We start from the raw sequence: 17914 nt of genomic DNA, 5'->3' as shown, positions 1-17914 counted from the left end.
TTTTCTTTTTTGATAACATCAATCATGGGGAACCAACCAAGAGATGATACAAATACGTGCGAACCACGCGTGGTCAAACTGATCATCTCATGACGTCGTCATTAGAACGTCATCGAGATGTCAAACTGGGTTCCAAATTTTTGGTAATTACGAATAAGTAAAACAATAAATAAATAAATAGTATTCTCCATTCGGTATATATGATGCTATAATCCATGAATCTGAACCACTACATTAAAACAAACAAACAAAAATATAATCTGAACTGCTGTTTATTTATTTGAGGGGCTGCAAATTCATGACCATAAATCTAAACTGCCTGCTCATCCAAGAGGCAGGCAACCTACTCAACCTGGCTACCATCCAGTTGATATTCAGATACATGATTCACCTATTCTAGAGGAGTGACAAGTAGGAAGAGGAGTGTGAAATTTGTGATAGCTCGATGTGTGGTTAGGCATGGATTGTTTCGACCAAGTAATCAGACTGACAATGAATTATAAAATATAAAAGACATGGATTGTACTCGAGTCATGTAAATGCCCAACCACCTAATCTCCAGTGGCTGAAGGTTGATATATACTTCTTGCTGTACATCTTCCTGCTGTCGCAGTCATACTTTAGGAATCAGGCAAAGGCATCTTATACGGTGGTGGTTCAGTGTTGCCATTAGCTCCGGTGGGCCCATCTCAGTCATCCAGGTATCCAGATATTTAGTGCCACCTGCATGCCATGGCTTTTAAAAGACAGCATTCGAAACCTTCCAACTTATTCACTCTCGATCCCATGGCTCCTCACCTTACCACTATCCACTATCTCTTCCCCTCCGTACGAGTTCTCACCTTTCTTTCCTTGGCATCTCTTTCGGCCTCCCTGGAGAACGGAGATGATTTTGTGAGATGGGTGTCTTGGAACGTGGAGAACTATAAGCAGCAGTCCGCCACATTCCGGCCGAGTTTCGTCTTTGGCGAGCCAGGAGTCGTCGGCCCGGGAGCCATCGACCTGAAACTTTCCAAGGCAGAAGCAGCAGCCGTGAGGTATATCGTAAGCCAGGATGGTACTGGCAATTATAGGAGCATAAGGGAAGCCATAGGCACAATCCCGTTGCACAACACGAGGAGAGTGATATTAGAGATCAGACCAGGGATCTATAGGTAAAGTTGGCTTCATGCATGCTCTAGTTTACTCAAGTCAACATGCATCCATCACTCTGATTACCATAAAATCATATCGGATCGGAAACATAATGCAAAATCTCCGAAAGGTGTTTGTTTTCTTCTTTCCTTTCTTTTTCATGGTCCGTTCTCTCGTTGTTTATTAGCAATCACTTGCTGTGACACTGGACTTTGCCAAAGCCCAGTCATCCTTCAGCCACTATGGAATATCTTTTCGTAGTGGGTGTCAAAAGAAAGATTGTCCTCAGTCCCACTTCCGTTGCTAATGCGCGGCTAATTAATTAGATGATGATGCTTGGACTAAAGTGCGTGCTGAAACTTATCCTGCAATGGATGCTTCCGGAAAATTAATAAGCTTTCTCCATAAGAGAGAAAAAAAAAAAAAGACTTACTGTTCAGCCAAACCAATTCTCTAAAGAGGAGGAAACGCAGATAATAAACGAATGAAAAGAACGCAAACTTACACTTGCTGAGGACAAGCCGAGTTAAAAGCATTCATTAATTAACAAGATAAATCTTTTTGTGTCAGTGAAGGTCGATTTTGTTTATTATTATTATTATTATTATTATTATTTAGTTGTATAACAGTGGATGCTTCCTTTCTTAATTTGTCGGTTAATGGTGTCGAAAAGCTGCATCTTCATATGCTCTGAATTCCCTTGGCGGGCTCGCAGGGAGAAGATAGTGATCCCAAAATCCATGCCCTTCATCACCTTGTTAGGTGACCCGGCGAGCCCACCGATCATTAGCGGAAACGACACGGCGGCCAAGATGGGCGACAACGGGAGGGCTCTGAAAACCTTCCGCTCTCCAACCGTTGCGGTTAATTCCAACTTCTTCCTAGCTGCCTACATCCAGTTCGAGGTGATGCTTTCATCTACATAGGATTCCCATGCATGCTCATCCCAAGAAATCAAGCCAAGCCTTTGGGTGGGGTGGCCCATACAATTGAGACCTCAAGTCCCTATATATGTATATATTGGTGCAGAACACAGCTCCGGTCCCGGATGTCGGGCAGAGGGGAGGGCAGGCGGTGGCAGTTCGGGTTTCTGGAGACAAGGCTGCCTTTTACAATTGCAGCTTTTATGGGGAGCAAGACACTCTGTATGATCACAAAGGTCTTCACTACTTCAAGAATTGCTTCATCCAGGGATCAGTGGACTTCATCTTTGGATACGGCAGATCTCTGTACGAAGTAAGTTTACTCACTTTAACAAGTGATTACGGGTTTAGCGAGCTGATGACCATGCACATCGCAACCACTAATTGCTTCACCCAGGCGGTGTCCAACCATTGTTGTTTGCATGAAATATGTTGTGTATATGCATACAGAATTGCTACCTCAACTCCGTAGCGAAGAAGGTTGCAGCACTAACTGCGCAGAAGCGGAACATGGCGTCGATGGAGAGCGGGTTCTCGTTCGTCAGGAGCACCATCACGGGAAGCGGCCTGGTGTACCTGGGGAGGGCATGGGGAGACCATTCGAGGGTCGTCTTCTCCTACACATTCATGGACAAGGTGGTCATACCACAAGGCTGGAACAGTTGGCGCATCCACCGCCCTGAAGCGTAAATCAACTAAGCTGCTCTTCTCGTTCATTTTGTTTTTGGAAACACGCACCGCTGAGGTCCGTTTGATCGCTTGTTGTTGGTTGAAGCAGGAGCGGGGTGTATTACGGGGAGTTCCAATGCGGTGGGCCTGGTGCTAACTGGACAGGCAGAGTTCACTGGGCTCGTCTACTCACCCACGAGGAAGCACAACCTTTCCTGGGGACGTACTATGTCAATGGCGATTCATGGCTTTTAGGACCACCATCAACGTAATTGCTGATGCCGCTTCATGAGCGTTGGTAAGGTTGCTCATTTAAGTTTAATTTGGAGCTACGAGCTGTGCGTGTTTTCCTGTTTTTTTATTTCATGTATAAAATAATGGGCGAATGCAACTCGTACGAGTGACTTATGTGGTTTTAAAATGGAATGGAACTTGTCGTACTTTGCTGCGTACGTATCCCACCCTTATAATCTTCTTTTATTTGTGGCCTTCCCAACCTTTGTTGGATTTTTTATATATATATTTATTTTCTTGGCTCCCTCACTTCTTTTTTAATTTATAAGTGAAAAATATAATAAAGATTAATATGATGGTGGGTTTGTCAAATAAAAGATGGGGCGGCCCATAGACGATGGCCAAGGCGGTGGTTGGAAAACAGAGAAGGTTCAGGTCTTCTGCTCTCCGACTGCAGTAGCCGCTCAATTGATCAGATATGATCATAACTCAGTTGATATTTGAAATGTGAAGAAAGAAAGACAAGATCAGTTCTCATAGTTCAGATATGATGATGAAATATATCCGAAAAAAGATAGAAGACGAGACTAGTTATTATAACTTAATTTAATCAAAAAATTAATAAAAATAATAAAAATTTTAATAAAAAATTGAACAAAATGTCTTGTGGACACATGGATAACACATAGAGGCATCATCCTAGGTAACCTATTAACTCTCCAACTATAATAATAACTTTAACTCAAATAACTCATGAAATAATTTTAACAATAATCACTATAACTATCAATTATTCTCACATCTCAATAATAATAATTAATAAAAAAAGTATTTATCAACTCTGTGATAAAATTAGATATATAGGAAAAATTTGTGAATCTCGACCTAAGCTTCTAACTATAAGAAAACTTCTAATTCTATGAGAAAAAGATTTACTTTCTGAAGAGAGATTATAACTTTTTTTTTCCTCAAGTATTCTTTTGTCTTTCCTACTCTTTTTTATATTATCCCAAGCAAAAATGAGTGAGGTATTTATAGACCCTAAATGACTTCAAAAATAAGCCTCTTAAAGGGTCCAAATCATCCCCAACTCAAGCTCAATGACCCCTAATTGAGTTAGCATGATTACACTCAAAACTAACTCAATTAAGACCTAAACAACTTCAATCTACATACACGATTTTACAAGTATGAATCCTATGTTGTCCACTATGTTATTGGTTCATCCAACGCTTCGTTCGAACCTTTGGCGTATCATCCTCTCCTTTGGCATATTACCCGATCCATCGGCATGTTGACCTCTCGCAACATCCAATCTTCTTGACGCAATATCTGATTCTTCTGGCCCAATGCTCGAACTCATAGCATGAAGTCTTTTCGGCATAACGACTAGTCCTCTGACCCGACGTCCAATTTTTTAACATGTTCCACTCTGACCCAACGTGTGATTCTCCTACAACAATCGATTTATCTTTCCATGATCGAAGTTAGTCCTATGTCACTCAAATGTTGATTAGATCATAATTTCATCATCAAATTTTAAGATTTAACAATCTCCCTCTTTTTGATGATGACAACCAATTGATGATGGTGTTTTAATTAAACTCCTCCTATCTATATGCTACATCAAAATAAAATTGAATTCAGAAAATGATAACCTTAAAATACAAGTTGAAGTGATTTTAATCATCAGTTTCGTTGGCATCTCAATGCATCTTCATGCGTCACGATTATTCGTCTCGATCTCATAGGTCCTATTATTGCCTCCATGCTCTCGTTGTGTCTCCTCGTGTAATTACAATATAATCACAAGCATACGGTCCTGATAATAAATGAGAAAAAATAGAGACTTCTAAGCTCAAATAATAATAATAATAATAATAATCACATCACGCACATATATCATATCACACGGTCCATAATCATTCGTCCACATCATATATCACATGTATATATCATTATATATGACTACTAGATAAATAATAATAGTTAATTAAACTTTTAATTAAATATATATATATTTTTTAATTTGAGGATATGTAGGGGTTTTTTTTATTTATGAAGGATATTTATGTAATTTAGAAAAAAAGGATAAATCTCATAATTTCTAAAATTGAGAGGCGTAAAATTATCTTTCCATCTAAAAAAATCTTAAACCCTTCTACGTTGTTACCGTCGCCACCCCGCTAGCAGCTCACACGCGGGTGCTTTACCCACAAGCGGCTCGCATGCGAGCGATGTGCTCGCAAGCGCTGCCCTTGCGATAGCGTGGTGGTCCAACTGCCACCTTTCAAGCGATTGCCTCTGCAAGCGAGCGTCACCCTTACCTATAGGCGACCTGCCTATGGGTGCCCTACCCGTAAGTGCCACCACTGCAGGCAGACATTCGCCGGCCGCCTACGGCCCCTGCCCGTTGTTGGCTAGGACGATAGCAAGGGAGCTCTCGCCCAAGGTTGTAAGCAGCCTTTAGCCAACCTATAAAGGTAGTAACAATTGTTGCCCTTTCTCTCCTTTTGGGTTAATAATTTTGACATCAAAAGCCTTTCTGAAACATAACACACGTAGTTTAAAAACTAATATTTTGTATAAATAATCTGGTTCTGATACCACTATTGAAAAATCTTAGGGTGACATCATATGCATAGCAAAAGAATATAAAATAAAAAAATCTCAAATTTTCACAAAACTGTTTCATCATCATGAGAAGATTGATGCACAAAAACCAAAATCGAAAACTACGTGTATAAGAAAGATGTGTTTTAGTTAGAGATCGTATATCCCTGAAATTCTACATATCTGTATGAGAGGATGAAGGAGGTTAATTGTCCTCCTCTCTAGCGATGATCCACATGGTACGGGCTGCGAATGTAAGAAAATCTTATGAGGCATCACATGAGTGGAAGAACACAAAAATAAAATCTTCAAATTTTTCAAAAATATGTTTATCGTCGTGAGAAGATTGGTGCGCAAAAACTCATGAAACTTAAATCCATGTGTGAGATAGTATTTTACTTAGGAAGATTATATATCCCGTGATTTATGGTGTATAGTAAATTCTTCAATAATAATATTTATTTTTTAATAAGTTTTGATTATTTTCAAGAGATAGCATTAATTATCTATTTCAAAGAGTGCACTTATACATAAAAAAAAAAAAAGAGCATTTATTTATGTGTTAGTACAGCAAGAGAGTCGATATCTCGGGGTGGTCTTCGTAGTTAGGGTAACGAGGGAACGCTGGCCGGGATCTAAGTCTCGCTCGCAACCGTCCGTGAAAACGGTCATACGTGCCGTTTCTAATATCATGTCAACGATCGACCGGTAATAAAACATCTGTCACGCCTTTAGATTCCCGCCGATACTTGATTGGCTCCTTCTTGAGACCCGTGCCTGAGCTATACGGCAGAGGGTTGGCAAGCCAAGATATTTGTCTTTGCCGAAGTAGGTGGAGACGGACATTATCCGCTCCTCTTCTTCGAAATCCCTCCATCGACCGATGCCTCTTCCCACGGCCTTCGCTTGTTGTGCATACTCGCCTCCGGCCCTCTCGATGATTTGCTCCGATCCCGGCGGGCGTCTCAGGTCCGTCAAGACCCTCGTCCGCTCCACTGTCGAGATCCCTCCTCCGTCGCATCTCCCCCATCCCATCGAATCCCTCCGTCGGGGGAATTGGGTCAAGCTCATCTGCGGCGCCAGTTTCGAGGTAAGAGCAAGGCAGTAATATGATCCCAACATCCCAATCCCCGACCCTTCTTTCTTTCTTTCTTCTGACCGCACATTTCCCTTCCTTCCTTTTTCTTCAACAGGACGCGGCCGATGTCAGGAATCTATCCCTCGTCTACACTCTCGCCGGAGGTATTTAAGATCCTGAAGTTTGATGGTTTCGTATCCCACCATATTTCAAGAAAATTCATGTACTGATGATGGGCGACGGGGATTTGCGTAGTGGACTGCATTGATTGTGCAGCAGATGAACCAGTGGTTAATGCCGTTAACGAGGGGATCGATGCTGCGATGTCAATCTCAATGGTTAACCGGCCGTGGGTGATGATCAGTGTCAACGATGACAAAGAAGATCTTCATTTCCGTAAAGCTGGTAGAACCATTGCTCTCAGTGGACAAATAGTGAACCTTATTCTAGCTCAAGTTCTTCGAGTTATAGATAGAGTTCATTTTCATTTAGCCATGTTTATATAGTCATTTAGTTTCTGAATTCACCACGGCTACAGGATACTATGCTTGTCACTAGCCAATGGTTAATTATCTAGGATACCCGGACAGGAAACAATTTTCTTTAGGAAATGTATGCCTGCCTAATAGACTTAAATAGGGAGAATTTAACTGCTTGTTATGCATTAAATGCTACTGAAAGCTGCTATCTCGTATGAGAATCCACGCCCTCTTGCGATTGAAATATCAGTCTATTAAAAACCAGTATTATACAAACTTATGAATAATTTCTATTGAAGCAATAAGCTATTCTGCCTTGCCCAGAATTTGATCCCGAGGATTGTCCATCTGATTGTCCTAGACCATGTGAAAAGGTTTGCCCTGCTACTGCAATATTGCTACAGAGAGTGTTTAAGGAAGGTGAGCTTGTGCAGAACACAGAATGGGGTAAACTTCAGGTGTGAATACATGTTGTCTTGTTAATATTGTGCATCTTTCTGATGTGGCTTTTAGTTGACTTATTCATTGTCCAGGGTGGAGTGATCACAGAACGCTGCTATGGGTGTGGACGATGCTTCCCCATCTGTCCTTATGATAAAATAAGTGGGTACTGTCTCCTTTTCATTACTTCAGAATTACTGCTGTTTGTCGTTGTCTTATTCTCCTATTTGTTACATTGACCAAAAGGGATATTTGAGTTGTTCTATTTGTTCTGTTGTTCCTGTTACTTATTCTAAATCTCTGAGTCAAGTAAAATTTCATGTTGTATGACTTACCGAATTCATATTATTATTTGTCATATTTTGTTGAATTTCTGTTGTGTTTGATTTCTTTTAGGAGCTATTACTTATGTTAGGGATCCTAGCACTACAACTAAGCTTTTGCAAAGGAGTGACGTGGATGCAATAGAGATACACACTAGTGGAAGGTTTGGGTTATTCTGTTTTCCTCAAGAAACCCTTTACTAGGAATTGGCCTTTTGAATAATGTTGTCTTTGCAATATCTTGGTGGCTTAAGTAACATATACTGTAAAACTTGATAGGTGCACTGATTTATTCAGTGAGCTTTGGAATAGCTTGGGTGATTCACTAGAAAATGTGAAGTTAGTAGCAGTAAGTTGGTTCCAGAATTTACTGAGTAATATTTCTTCTTGGTAACATCTTTCATGTTGTCAACAACCAAAATCTATGCATTTTCTTAATTATAAACAATTGCAGCTGGCATCCATCCTCCCATGCAGTAAGTAATTCTTATTACTTCATAAATTGGAAGATCCTTCATGTGATAGCATAATAATCTTGGTCTTAGGCTCTTAGCTTATTGATGCTAAAGATCATAGGTTTAAAATTAAATTGATGCAATACATGACATTTATGTTAATGATGCATAAGAGTGTTACTTAAAAGAGTCCTGAAAGGTCATCAGTTTGTTAAACATGCTAGTACAAATTGTTGACGATTTTAGGTGGGGATATTTTAGGAACCTTGTTACACTAGGTACAATGATAAGCCTATAATCTTTATGCATTAAACAAACTAGTTTAATACATATCATAGCTGATATATTGGTAGATTTATTTTTTACAGGTGAAAAGGGGTAATTTGAGCAAGCCTATGACACCACAAATATGGAGAGTAAATTATACCTAGAGTTACAAATCAAAGAGGTTTGCCATGGTATGTAAGACAATATGGACTTGCTACTAGTAAACTAAGCTGAAGCATTTTGGGTCTTACAGTCAAAGGTCTGTGTTATCCTAGTTACTGGACCAGTGGAGCTATCATGTCGGGTCATGACATAATTTACATGACCAGCAAAGTGCCAGAATATAGATCATTGATCGATTACATGTTCAAATTGAAACAAGTTTTTATATCAAAGTTTTTCCTTACCTAGAGATATGTAGGTTAGGTTTACAGATTTGGAAAGAAGATGGAAAATGAGAAAAGGAAGCTGCAATTAACTTTAAAGTTCTTATGACAAGAATGAATTTGGAACACATCTAAAGTTTCTCAGTAGTTAGAAGCAGTATTTGGTTATTTTTCTTTTTTGTGGCAAAGGCTTATAACCAGAAGAGGAGTCTTGGAACATATTATTTATTACTCTACTCAAGTTAATGGCTACTAGTAGATTATGATAAAGTTAAAACAAATGTCATGAGTAAAATTGTATGGTTGAATTATTTGGGCGAGAAACCCATGTCTAAAATTATCAGAATAGACGTGACAGTTCTTGTTAAGATTTTTTTCTCTTTTCTTCATTGTGTAATGTTGTCTTTTAAGCAACGCTATTATCTGTGGTAAAAAAAACCACGAGTAAGACTATCAGAATAGATTTTTTTTTCCCTTTTTTCACTTTTTCTTGTAATGTTGTCTTTTGAGTGATACATCATCCACTCATAATGTCCCTATGGGTAGCTAGTACTACTAAGTGCAATTCATTTTGACCAATGTGCTAGTCATTTAGATTCTCGGAACGTATGGGTTTTAAATTTGGTTGGACAAAGAAAACTCCTTAAATGTTTCATATGGATAATCTAAACTTGCATTTAAAACAGATGATGTAAATTATCTGATTAAAATGCAAATCATTTAGCCTTTGTCTTTTCTGATACATTATCAGATAACAATAGACAAAAACAACAATTTTTGACTTTTTATGCTTTACATTTCAGGTTAGTTTGCCCAATGTTGGTGAATCGACTTTGCCTGTGATGAATCTGATATATGCAATAATGGAGCCTTCTATTAAATGCTACAATCTATGGCAGGTCAGTATACAATGGTGATTTTGAAAATTAACGTTAAATATTTGGTATTTGCTGTTTTTGGATCCTTGTCCAGGTTGTCATTCACAAGTTTTACTGGATCACAAGATTAAAGTTTTTCAAGCATGTTTTGAAATGGACCTGATGATCTCCATGTTACATTATATTTTCACCTCTAAATCTTAGCCTGGTTTAGTTAGACAGCTTAAATATGATAAAGCAAATGCTCCTACCTATATCCTATTATACCAAGGTGAAGTATCAAGAAATTAGCCAAATAGAGAAAGAAGACTAAGTATCATTAGCAACAAAAAAATGTAACTAGGAACAGAAATGAATTTGATTAAAGTGTTATGAGAAAATATTGAACTACATGCAGTCTGATAAAAATGCAGAATAAAGTGAATATCATTGTTTTTATACATTAGTAAGACTTTGTTATATTTTTATGAATGGCCATATGGAGGTCTAGAATGTATACATACAAGTCATACAATTTGTCATATTCCATATCCCTGTGAGTCATTTGTTCTTGTTTATATATTATATTTACACCTTGGCACAACGGTCCTATCAAATTCTACTAGGATATACCAGATGGTGGTCCATATTTGTATATATCTTTTGCTTCCGAAGTGTTCTGTTTTGTGTTTTGCTATTTCGAAATTATCTCTGTACTCATGTACATGTGTATAATGCCTTCCATATATATCTGTTATTCTGTCCTACAAAATGACATTGTAAATATATACTTGCATTACAATAGTTGGATGGCCGGCCTATGAGTGGAGACATTGGTAGAGGTGCAACAAAAGAGGCGGTAGACTTTGCTGTTCATTTGGCTGCTGCAAGAAACAAGCCTCATGGTAGATATGCAGGATAACACACATGGATTAGGTAAATAGTGATCGACATAAACCTTTCTGAAGCAGGATCAATAATTCTACCAAATTTGGCTTCTTAAGGGTTTTATCAGTTGGCTGGTGGCACTAATGCTTTCACTATCAAGAGCTTAAAGAAACAAGGGATCTTCCAGACGATGACCATTGATGGTAGGCTCCTTTGTACTTGGTGCACCATTGGTTGTCTGATTTTACTCTATTACAACTTCTCTCTGGGTTTTAGTGAATTTACTTCAGAGCTTATTCTGGTTTCAACTGCTCAAGAGCAATTAGTGTTAGCTGGAAGTATATGCCTTCTGCTTTATGATATTTCTTTACATACTCTTAACCAATGTAATTGACCAAAGCAGAATACTTTGCTTTGTGAAAAAGACAAGAAATAACAGGGTTGTCTTAGTTATTAATTTATTACTGTAGCTTATTGACTGCACACTAGCAATTAGCAGTTCATTGCTTACAGCTTCATCAGATGCATAACATATGTGATGACCTATGATCTATTTGCTGTATTTACTATAGGGAACTCTTTAGAGAAAAGTAATGAGGATAAACAAGCTCGTCCTGAACAGGCAGATATTGGTGGAATAGCTTATGGCGGCTATGCACGAAAGGTCATAATTTACACTAATTCAAGCAAAATTTAGCTAATTCTCTGCGTGCATGCTACACTTTTTAACTGGTTTTCAAGATGAACTTTCTTTTACCAAGTTTACAGTCATTTTTCTGATCAATAGCATTACTACCTTGTATGTCTGAGCAATAGTTTCTTCCTAATTGGATTTTGGATCAACGTTCACGCATAGATCTGGTCAGTCAGGAATATATGTTTGTTGATTGGTTTCTTCTTCCTTTCTTCTTTTGATGAGTGTGGGGATTTGAAGATGTTCCCAAATTGCCATAACATAATACAAATCCATGGTCGAGTTGGTGAACAAACATGCATCATGATGCATAGTGTATTATATGGGACACTCGATATACATTCAAAGTAGATGTCTTCATTATATAATGGATTATTGGTCTAGATGGTGTGAGTCGACATTTGTAATACCCTATGTATGGACCTTGGGTGATTGGGTTGTAATATACACACAACTAGGAAATAAATAAGATGTTCATTTTTGTCCTAGTGTTACAATGACAAGCTAAAATTTAGAAGCTGCAATATTGAACTAACTGATGAAATGGTATGTAGAAAAAAAAATGGTAACTTAGGCAAGCATACAGTTGCTACTTTACATTGTATGTTCACATTATCCCTGGCTTTACAGCAAAGCTTGGTAGTCATAGATTTTTTATCAGTGAATATTGAAATTGTCCCTTACAGATAGATAGCGAAGAGGTCTAAATGATAAATCACTTATTTCTTGCTGCTGACCACCTTTCTATGGCCTGTAGTATGTACATGTTGAGCCAGTGTATTGACTCCCGAGCATGTCCTGATTTTTCTATTTGTGATGGTTACTGAATTGAACAATTAGCATTATATTCAGCTTCTCTATTCTAATAGGAAACTTTACTATGTCATCGATGCAGAATGTCTCCCCTTAAGTTTGTGGGATGTTTTATGTTTAGTTTAAATTCTCTTAAAGGTTTGCTATAAACTCAACAAATTTTGTAAGTTTTGAGTTTGGTCAAAAGATTTAGATTCTGCATTGTAGTTGGGTTTCCATTTTAAGCAAAAAGAGAATAGCTTTTCAGCTTCTTGGTTTGGGGTTACTGCTTTAGGACTTGCACATTTTTCTTGGTTGTAGACTTTTCTGTCACTCTAGTCATTACTAATGACAATGTGCTGCAGATTGTTGGAAAAATTTTGCACAAAATGCCCACCCAGCATGGTCTTCCACGCATAGAGGACCATCCGGAGTACCTAATGGAGGCAGTTAAAGAAGCTCTGACTTTAATAGGTCCTGTTAAGGGCTATGCAGAGCTCAAATTTTGATGGTAACACTATGAGATTGGTTGTGAGATGAGTATAATTTACAGGCATGACAGAGTATGCATGTCAGAACAGTCGTATGATGTGGTGTGCAGATGTTTATGGTGTTCTTGCTTATTGGAAGGGTTGAAGAAAAGCTAGTCTTAGTTCCTTCTAACAGTAGTTGACCATCAGATGTCAAACTGTCTCTCTGTTCGTCTGATCTCACCGGAATGATTGTACATTTCAAAATTTTTCCCTGCACAATTGATTGTAATAACTAGTGGCAAATAATTTGCCTATTCATGGATCTCCGGGAGTGCCTTCCAGGACAAGAATCAACCTTACCACCAATAGATAATTTTATATAATGACCATCCACAAATATAGTGTTCAACGATAATAGAAAAAACAATTGATGATATATGTTTAGCAGAAGAGTATAAGCTATTTGTTTTTGAACATTTGAAGTGTGGTTAATAAGGGCTAGAACTTGAGGTAAATTTTAACTGTTTATTAGTTAAAGGCTGATGGTGAATATTAATACCATTTTGGAGTATGTGATAATGCGTTAATGAACAAAATCACAGAGTGGAATATATATCCTTTCTTCATCAAACCATGATCAATATATCATTGTTTAGAAGATTGAAAAAGAAAAAATGTATGTACGCCTGTGATTTCATGATCGCATATGTAAACAGATCGAGCACCGTAAGAATTACAATGGGATTGGTCCACCTACTCCTTCGTGGTTGTGCTAGTAAAATCCCGAGTCGACTGGCGAGTGCATGCATCCGAGGTGAAGTGCCACAACCAAGTACTTACCAGATCGGACGTACCTTCCAGCGATACATGGCTGGGCGCTTTCAGTCCTCATCTTTCCTTACTCCAGTCGCGCAGCAGGCCGCCTGCGTCCGGGATCGTCTTCCACGACATGTGGTGTGGATTATGCTCACTGCAAGTTGGAACAAGAGCGCCGATTTTTTTATGATCTCGCAGGCAAAATAATATTTTTGAAGCGCTTTGTTCATTTTCCGGATCACGGTACGTTCACTGAAGAGTCCGCTCACCTCTCCTTCAACTAAAGTCCGGTCGTCGCGCGAGTGAGACTAAAGGTGCACGTGACCGGACCCGTTGCGAGTCCGATCGCCGATCGTGAGAAAAAAGTTGCTCGACTCGGACGATTTTGCAAAAAAAAAAAAAAAAAAAAAAAAGTCATCTTGTTATCTTCGCGGCGTGAGGTAAGCTTACGCAGCGGTTTGCTCACCCACGGTGGTGTGAATATATATATATATATATGATCGCTCTCCGACTTTTTTGTGATGACCAAAATACCCTTCCACACCAATCGTGTTCTCTCCTTTCAATCGCAAACGCTCCGCCTCATCCACTCACCACCGTCGCTCCGGTCGATGGCGGCCCTGTCGACGAAGGATCCCGGGAGCGGAACCTCGGACGGGCCTGCCGAGGTGCTTTCCGGAAACTACCCGACCCCCCTGTCGCCGCCGTACCCGCCGCTGTCGAAGAACGTAGAGCTCCATCGAGCGATGTCGGCGGCTGCGAGGTCCGGGGAATACGCACTCTCTGCCGCCGATATCGTGTTCGAGGACCAGTATCTGGTGGTCGCCAACAAGCCCTCCGGGGTGTACTGCGAGGCCATCCTCTCCTCGCTTTCCTCCTCTTTGGGTTAGTTCCAGATCTCATATTATTTCCTTCTGTCAGTTTTAGGTGCAACGATTTGGCTCAACATGACGAATTGAGTGGTGATAGAAGGAGATAATTTCTCAAAAGCCGATGATTATCGTTTCAAATGCTATTGAATTTGTCTTCAAGTAAAAGCAAAATAGGACCCTTTTTCTCTTTATGTAAATTTATCTGCTAATGATAATTACGTACACGGCAGAGTTGATAGGAAGGACTCATGATTCAGTGATATGACAATAGAAGAGAAACAGGTGAAACCGGCTTTACCTGACGTGGAATTGGCAAAAGGATAGAGCTCAACGACTCAGTTAAAAGCAGATAGATGCCTGATTCTTAGAAGGTTATAGAGAAATTTGGGGAGACAAAGAAGGAAAGAAAAAAAAAAAAAAAACTATCATTAGAACATATTATGTGTCATTACCAATCGATTGTCTGATGGAAATATCACAACTGAACTGTGCCACCATCTTGGAGACAGAGATTTCTTTCTATGGGAGGTTGTGTATACCAGAGATATGCATTGTGAATAACAATGCACAAAAACAGATGCATCACGTAAATGCACAACCATTGGGTAGGCAAGGCTGTTTATGCTCACTTTGTACTGAAGGTAATAAGTTACAAGGACCTTATATCATCTAGGTTGACAATGAAGACTTAATTTTGGTAAGCAAAGCTGAATGGAACACCACAATACAAAGGACTTATTTAGATTCTAGTCAAAAATTAAAATTATTTGGCTACTGATATGAAATATGTTGGAGGATAAACAATAAGGATAGATCACAACACAATGATGTTCAGACACTGGCAAAATAGATGCTAAAATTTATAATACGCTTATGATTTTTTGACGAAATTAATGAATGTAAAAACATGTTTTTGAAGTTTGAAAAATTCTTAAATATAAAATCTGACTTAATCTCGAAAATGTATTCTGAAAAGTCAAAATAAGTTATAGGTTTTTGTATCTGATTCATATTTTTTTCCTAAAGTTTGAAAATGTTCTTAAATAAAAACTTAAACTTTTAAAATATATTCTGAAAGTTAGTATTAGATTTTTGTATGTGTTATTGTTGCAAATATCTCATATAGAACATGGAGAACATTTAATTGAAGTACATTTGATGATACAAACATAAAACAATCATGTTGGATCTTACCATCAAAGGTATTATTTCGTTCAGGATTTGGATTGTTTAGCACCATCTCGGTCCATTACAGAATTCGGATCATTGAAGTCCAAAATCCTGAGTAAACTGGGGAATCCCAGCTCACATCAAGATAAATCCTTTGAAGTAATACCAGCATCTTTAGCACTAGTTGCTCTCCCTAAAGCAAAAAACTGAATTGTGGATGAACAAGAGAGGATAATGCAGAAAATACTGGATTGAAAAGGAAGTTGCCGACTTATTCTATTTGGTGTATTTCCACCTGTTAACATTAGTGATCTTCCCTTATTCTAGACTATTCTCAGAATTTCAGATTTGATAAGCTTCTATCTCCCCTTTTATCTATATGAACTTCTATTGTGAATCAGCCTTTTAGTTCTTGAGGCAAGTTCCTATGTGGCATGAACTTGTCTCGGTTTGGTACTTGCTATAGAAAGTTGGTGTCAGGTGAACATAACATCTGTAGAGCATTCTACATCTTACACGAATTCCGATTCAGAAATAGCTAGGATGTGGATAGCTCCATGTAAAATTGGTTTAATCTACACACAATCATGACAACCCAAGATGACCTAATTCATCTCCCTCTTTCTTTTCTTATTTTCCCTTCATGAACACAGAGACTATCGTTTAGGCTGAGTGATTACTTCTTGCTGATCGTAAGCTACCATTCCATTTCAGTTCTGGTTGGGTGAACAAATGAGCGAGTTGTCAGTAATTTGAACCAGCATCTGCTAGACATCTTCCAAACACGGAGAATTGATGAAAGAAGTACTTATGTATTTTTAGTTTGCAGATTCTTAAGGAAAAGCTAAGTCAATCCATCTCAAATGGACATAAAATGGTGTTGCGAGAGTAGAAGCTACAAAAACTTTATACTTTTACCTCTTTCAGGTCTCTTCTGATGTCCCAAATTGACAGGGTCTGTGATCGTCAAACCTGAATTTCATCTGGCGAACCGGCTAGACCGTGATACTAGTGGTCTTATGGTCATAACCAAATCCCACAAAGCTGCTGGTAGATTGGTGAAGGCATTTACTGATCACAAAGTCAAGAAAACTTACCTGGCACTCTGCATCGGGTATGCACCAGATTGGAACAAGATCAGGATAATCTCTGGTCATGGAAGATCAAAGTTTGGTGCATGGCGCGTGTACTCCACGGAGGAAATTGGCAGGACACTTCCAGGTGGATCCATGGTGAAGAATATGGTCACATCCTTTGAAGTTATATTCATAAATGGAAAAGGAAAATTCAGAGAGTCTATTGATCACGAAGTGAATGATGTAGAGTTGGTGGTAGTCCAAAAGGAAGCTGAAAGGAGCATAGATGATGGCAAGAAGAGCGATCAAATTTTGATCAGGGCATACCCTCAGAGTGGGCGCACGCATCAGATTCGCCTCCACTGCCAGTATCTTGGAATTCCAATCAGAGGTGATGTCAAGTATGGTGGGTTTCATGAATGGAAGGGAATAACATACGACACTCATGCATTACATGCGGAAAGTTTGTCATTTGAGCACCCCATCACTGGCATGCCTGTCCGGATTCAGGCTCCATTGCCGTTGTGGGCAAGTGAGATATGTGGAGATGTGCCACAGAAATCATGACAAGGATGTCCATGATGTCAAGTTCCTGATTTATGCTGCATTGGGGCGATGCTGATTGTTCTTAGCAGTGTCGGTCTGTTTTTTAATGTTAATGGCATTTAGAAGATGAGGTATCATGTAATATGGGGCGACGTTGATTGTTCTTTGCAGTGTCGGTCTGTTTTTTTAATGTTAATGGCCTTTAGAAGATGAGGTATCATGTAATATGTAATGTTTATTTAAACCAGCAGAGATGAGGTATCATGTAATATGTAATGTTTATTTAAACCAGCAGACTGTCTTGGTCGAACACATCAATCTCCGTTTCCCAGAAATACGATCCAACCAATTCGTGCCATGCATCTATCGTATGGTTGAATTGAAGCCGTTAGTTGCTACTATAAGATTGTGTGAGCATGGCCAATCTGATTCGTCCGCCCACTCTAAACCGTAAACCCCAAATCTTAAATCCTAAACTCAAAACCTTAAAACCTAAACTCTAAAATAATCTTGCATCACTACTATTAAAGACCAAACTATCTTGTATTATTAGGGAATTTTATAGAAATTCAAGCAATATATAAAACTAACATTGAAATATCATTATTTATTTTGTCACTTGGAAACTAGGCTAAGAATGTACAAGCTTCTAAAAGTCACATCTTAGTGCACAAAGATGGTATTCACTTAATTTTAAATTTCATAAAATCCTAAGTTTAACACTTATT

The 17914-nt window shown here is 38.7% G+C and overlaps 3 protein-coding genes across 7 annotated transcripts; all 3 read left to right on the top strand.

Moving 5' to 3' along the window:
- Positions 1-756: 756 nt before the first annotated feature.
- Positions 757-3178, top strand: LOC135588847 (probable pectinesterase 53). 3 transcript variants are annotated; one of them, XM_065081198.1, is made up of 5 exons: positions 757-1037; positions 1850-2039; positions 2164-2370; positions 2508-2743; positions 2833-3178. In XM_065081198.1, the coding sequence occupies exons 1-5, from the start codon at positions 787-789 to the stop codon at positions 2996-2998; spliced, it is 1050 nt and encodes a 349-aa protein (XP_064937270.1). In that variant the 5' UTR covers positions 757-786; the 3' UTR covers positions 2999-3178. The 3 variants fall into 3 exon arrangements, with proteins under 3 accessions (XP_064937270.1, XP_064937269.1, XP_064937268.1); XM_065081197.1 differs by having other exon boundaries at positions 757-1154; positions 2836-3178; XM_065081196.1 differs by having other exon boundaries at positions 757-1154.
- A 3177-nt stretch (positions 3179-6355) lies between these two features.
- LOC135588845 (uncharacterized) lies at positions 6356-13028 on the top strand. 3 transcript variants are annotated; one of them, XM_065081193.1, is made up of 12 exons: positions 6358-6663; positions 6767-6815; positions 6907-7056; positions 7455-7588; positions 7664-7733; positions 7968-8058; positions 8174-8243; positions 9806-9901; positions 10665-10764; positions 10864-10950; positions 11320-11411; positions 12599-13028. In XM_065081193.1, the coding sequence occupies exons 1-12, from the start codon at positions 6457-6459 to the stop codon at positions 12740-12742; spliced, it is 1290 nt and encodes a 429-aa protein (XP_064937265.1). In that variant the 5' UTR covers positions 6358-6456; the 3' UTR covers positions 12743-13028. The 3 variants fall into 3 exon arrangements, with proteins under 3 accessions (XP_064937267.1, XP_064937266.1, XP_064937265.1); XM_065081195.1 differs by lacking the exon at positions 6907-7056 and having other exon boundaries at positions 6356-6663; XM_065081194.1 differs by lacking the exon at positions 11320-11411 and having other exon boundaries at positions 6356-6663.
- A 1005-nt stretch (positions 13029-14033) lies between these two features.
- LOC103995512 (RNA pseudouridine synthase 1) lies at positions 14034-17498 on the top strand. Its single transcript, XM_009416109.3, has 2 exons — positions 14034-14407; positions 16519-17498. Exons 1-2 carry the CDS (start codon positions 14044-14046, stop codon positions 17205-17207), a joined length of 1053 nt encoding a protein of 350 aa, XP_009414384.2. The 5' UTR covers positions 14034-14043; the 3' UTR covers positions 17208-17498.
- The last annotated feature ends 416 nt before the right edge of the window (positions 17499-17914 follow it).

Source organism: Musa acuminata, chromosome BXJ1-8, assembly GCF_036884655.1.
Source record: "Musa acuminata AAA Group cultivar baxijiao chromosome BXJ1-8, Cavendish_Baxijiao_AAA, whole genome shotgun sequence".
NCBI lineage: Eukaryota > Viridiplantae > Streptophyta > Magnoliopsida > Zingiberales > Musaceae > Musa > Musa acuminata.
Note: the sequence above shows the minus strand (reverse complement) of the source record. Positions and strands in the feature narration are given on the sequence as shown.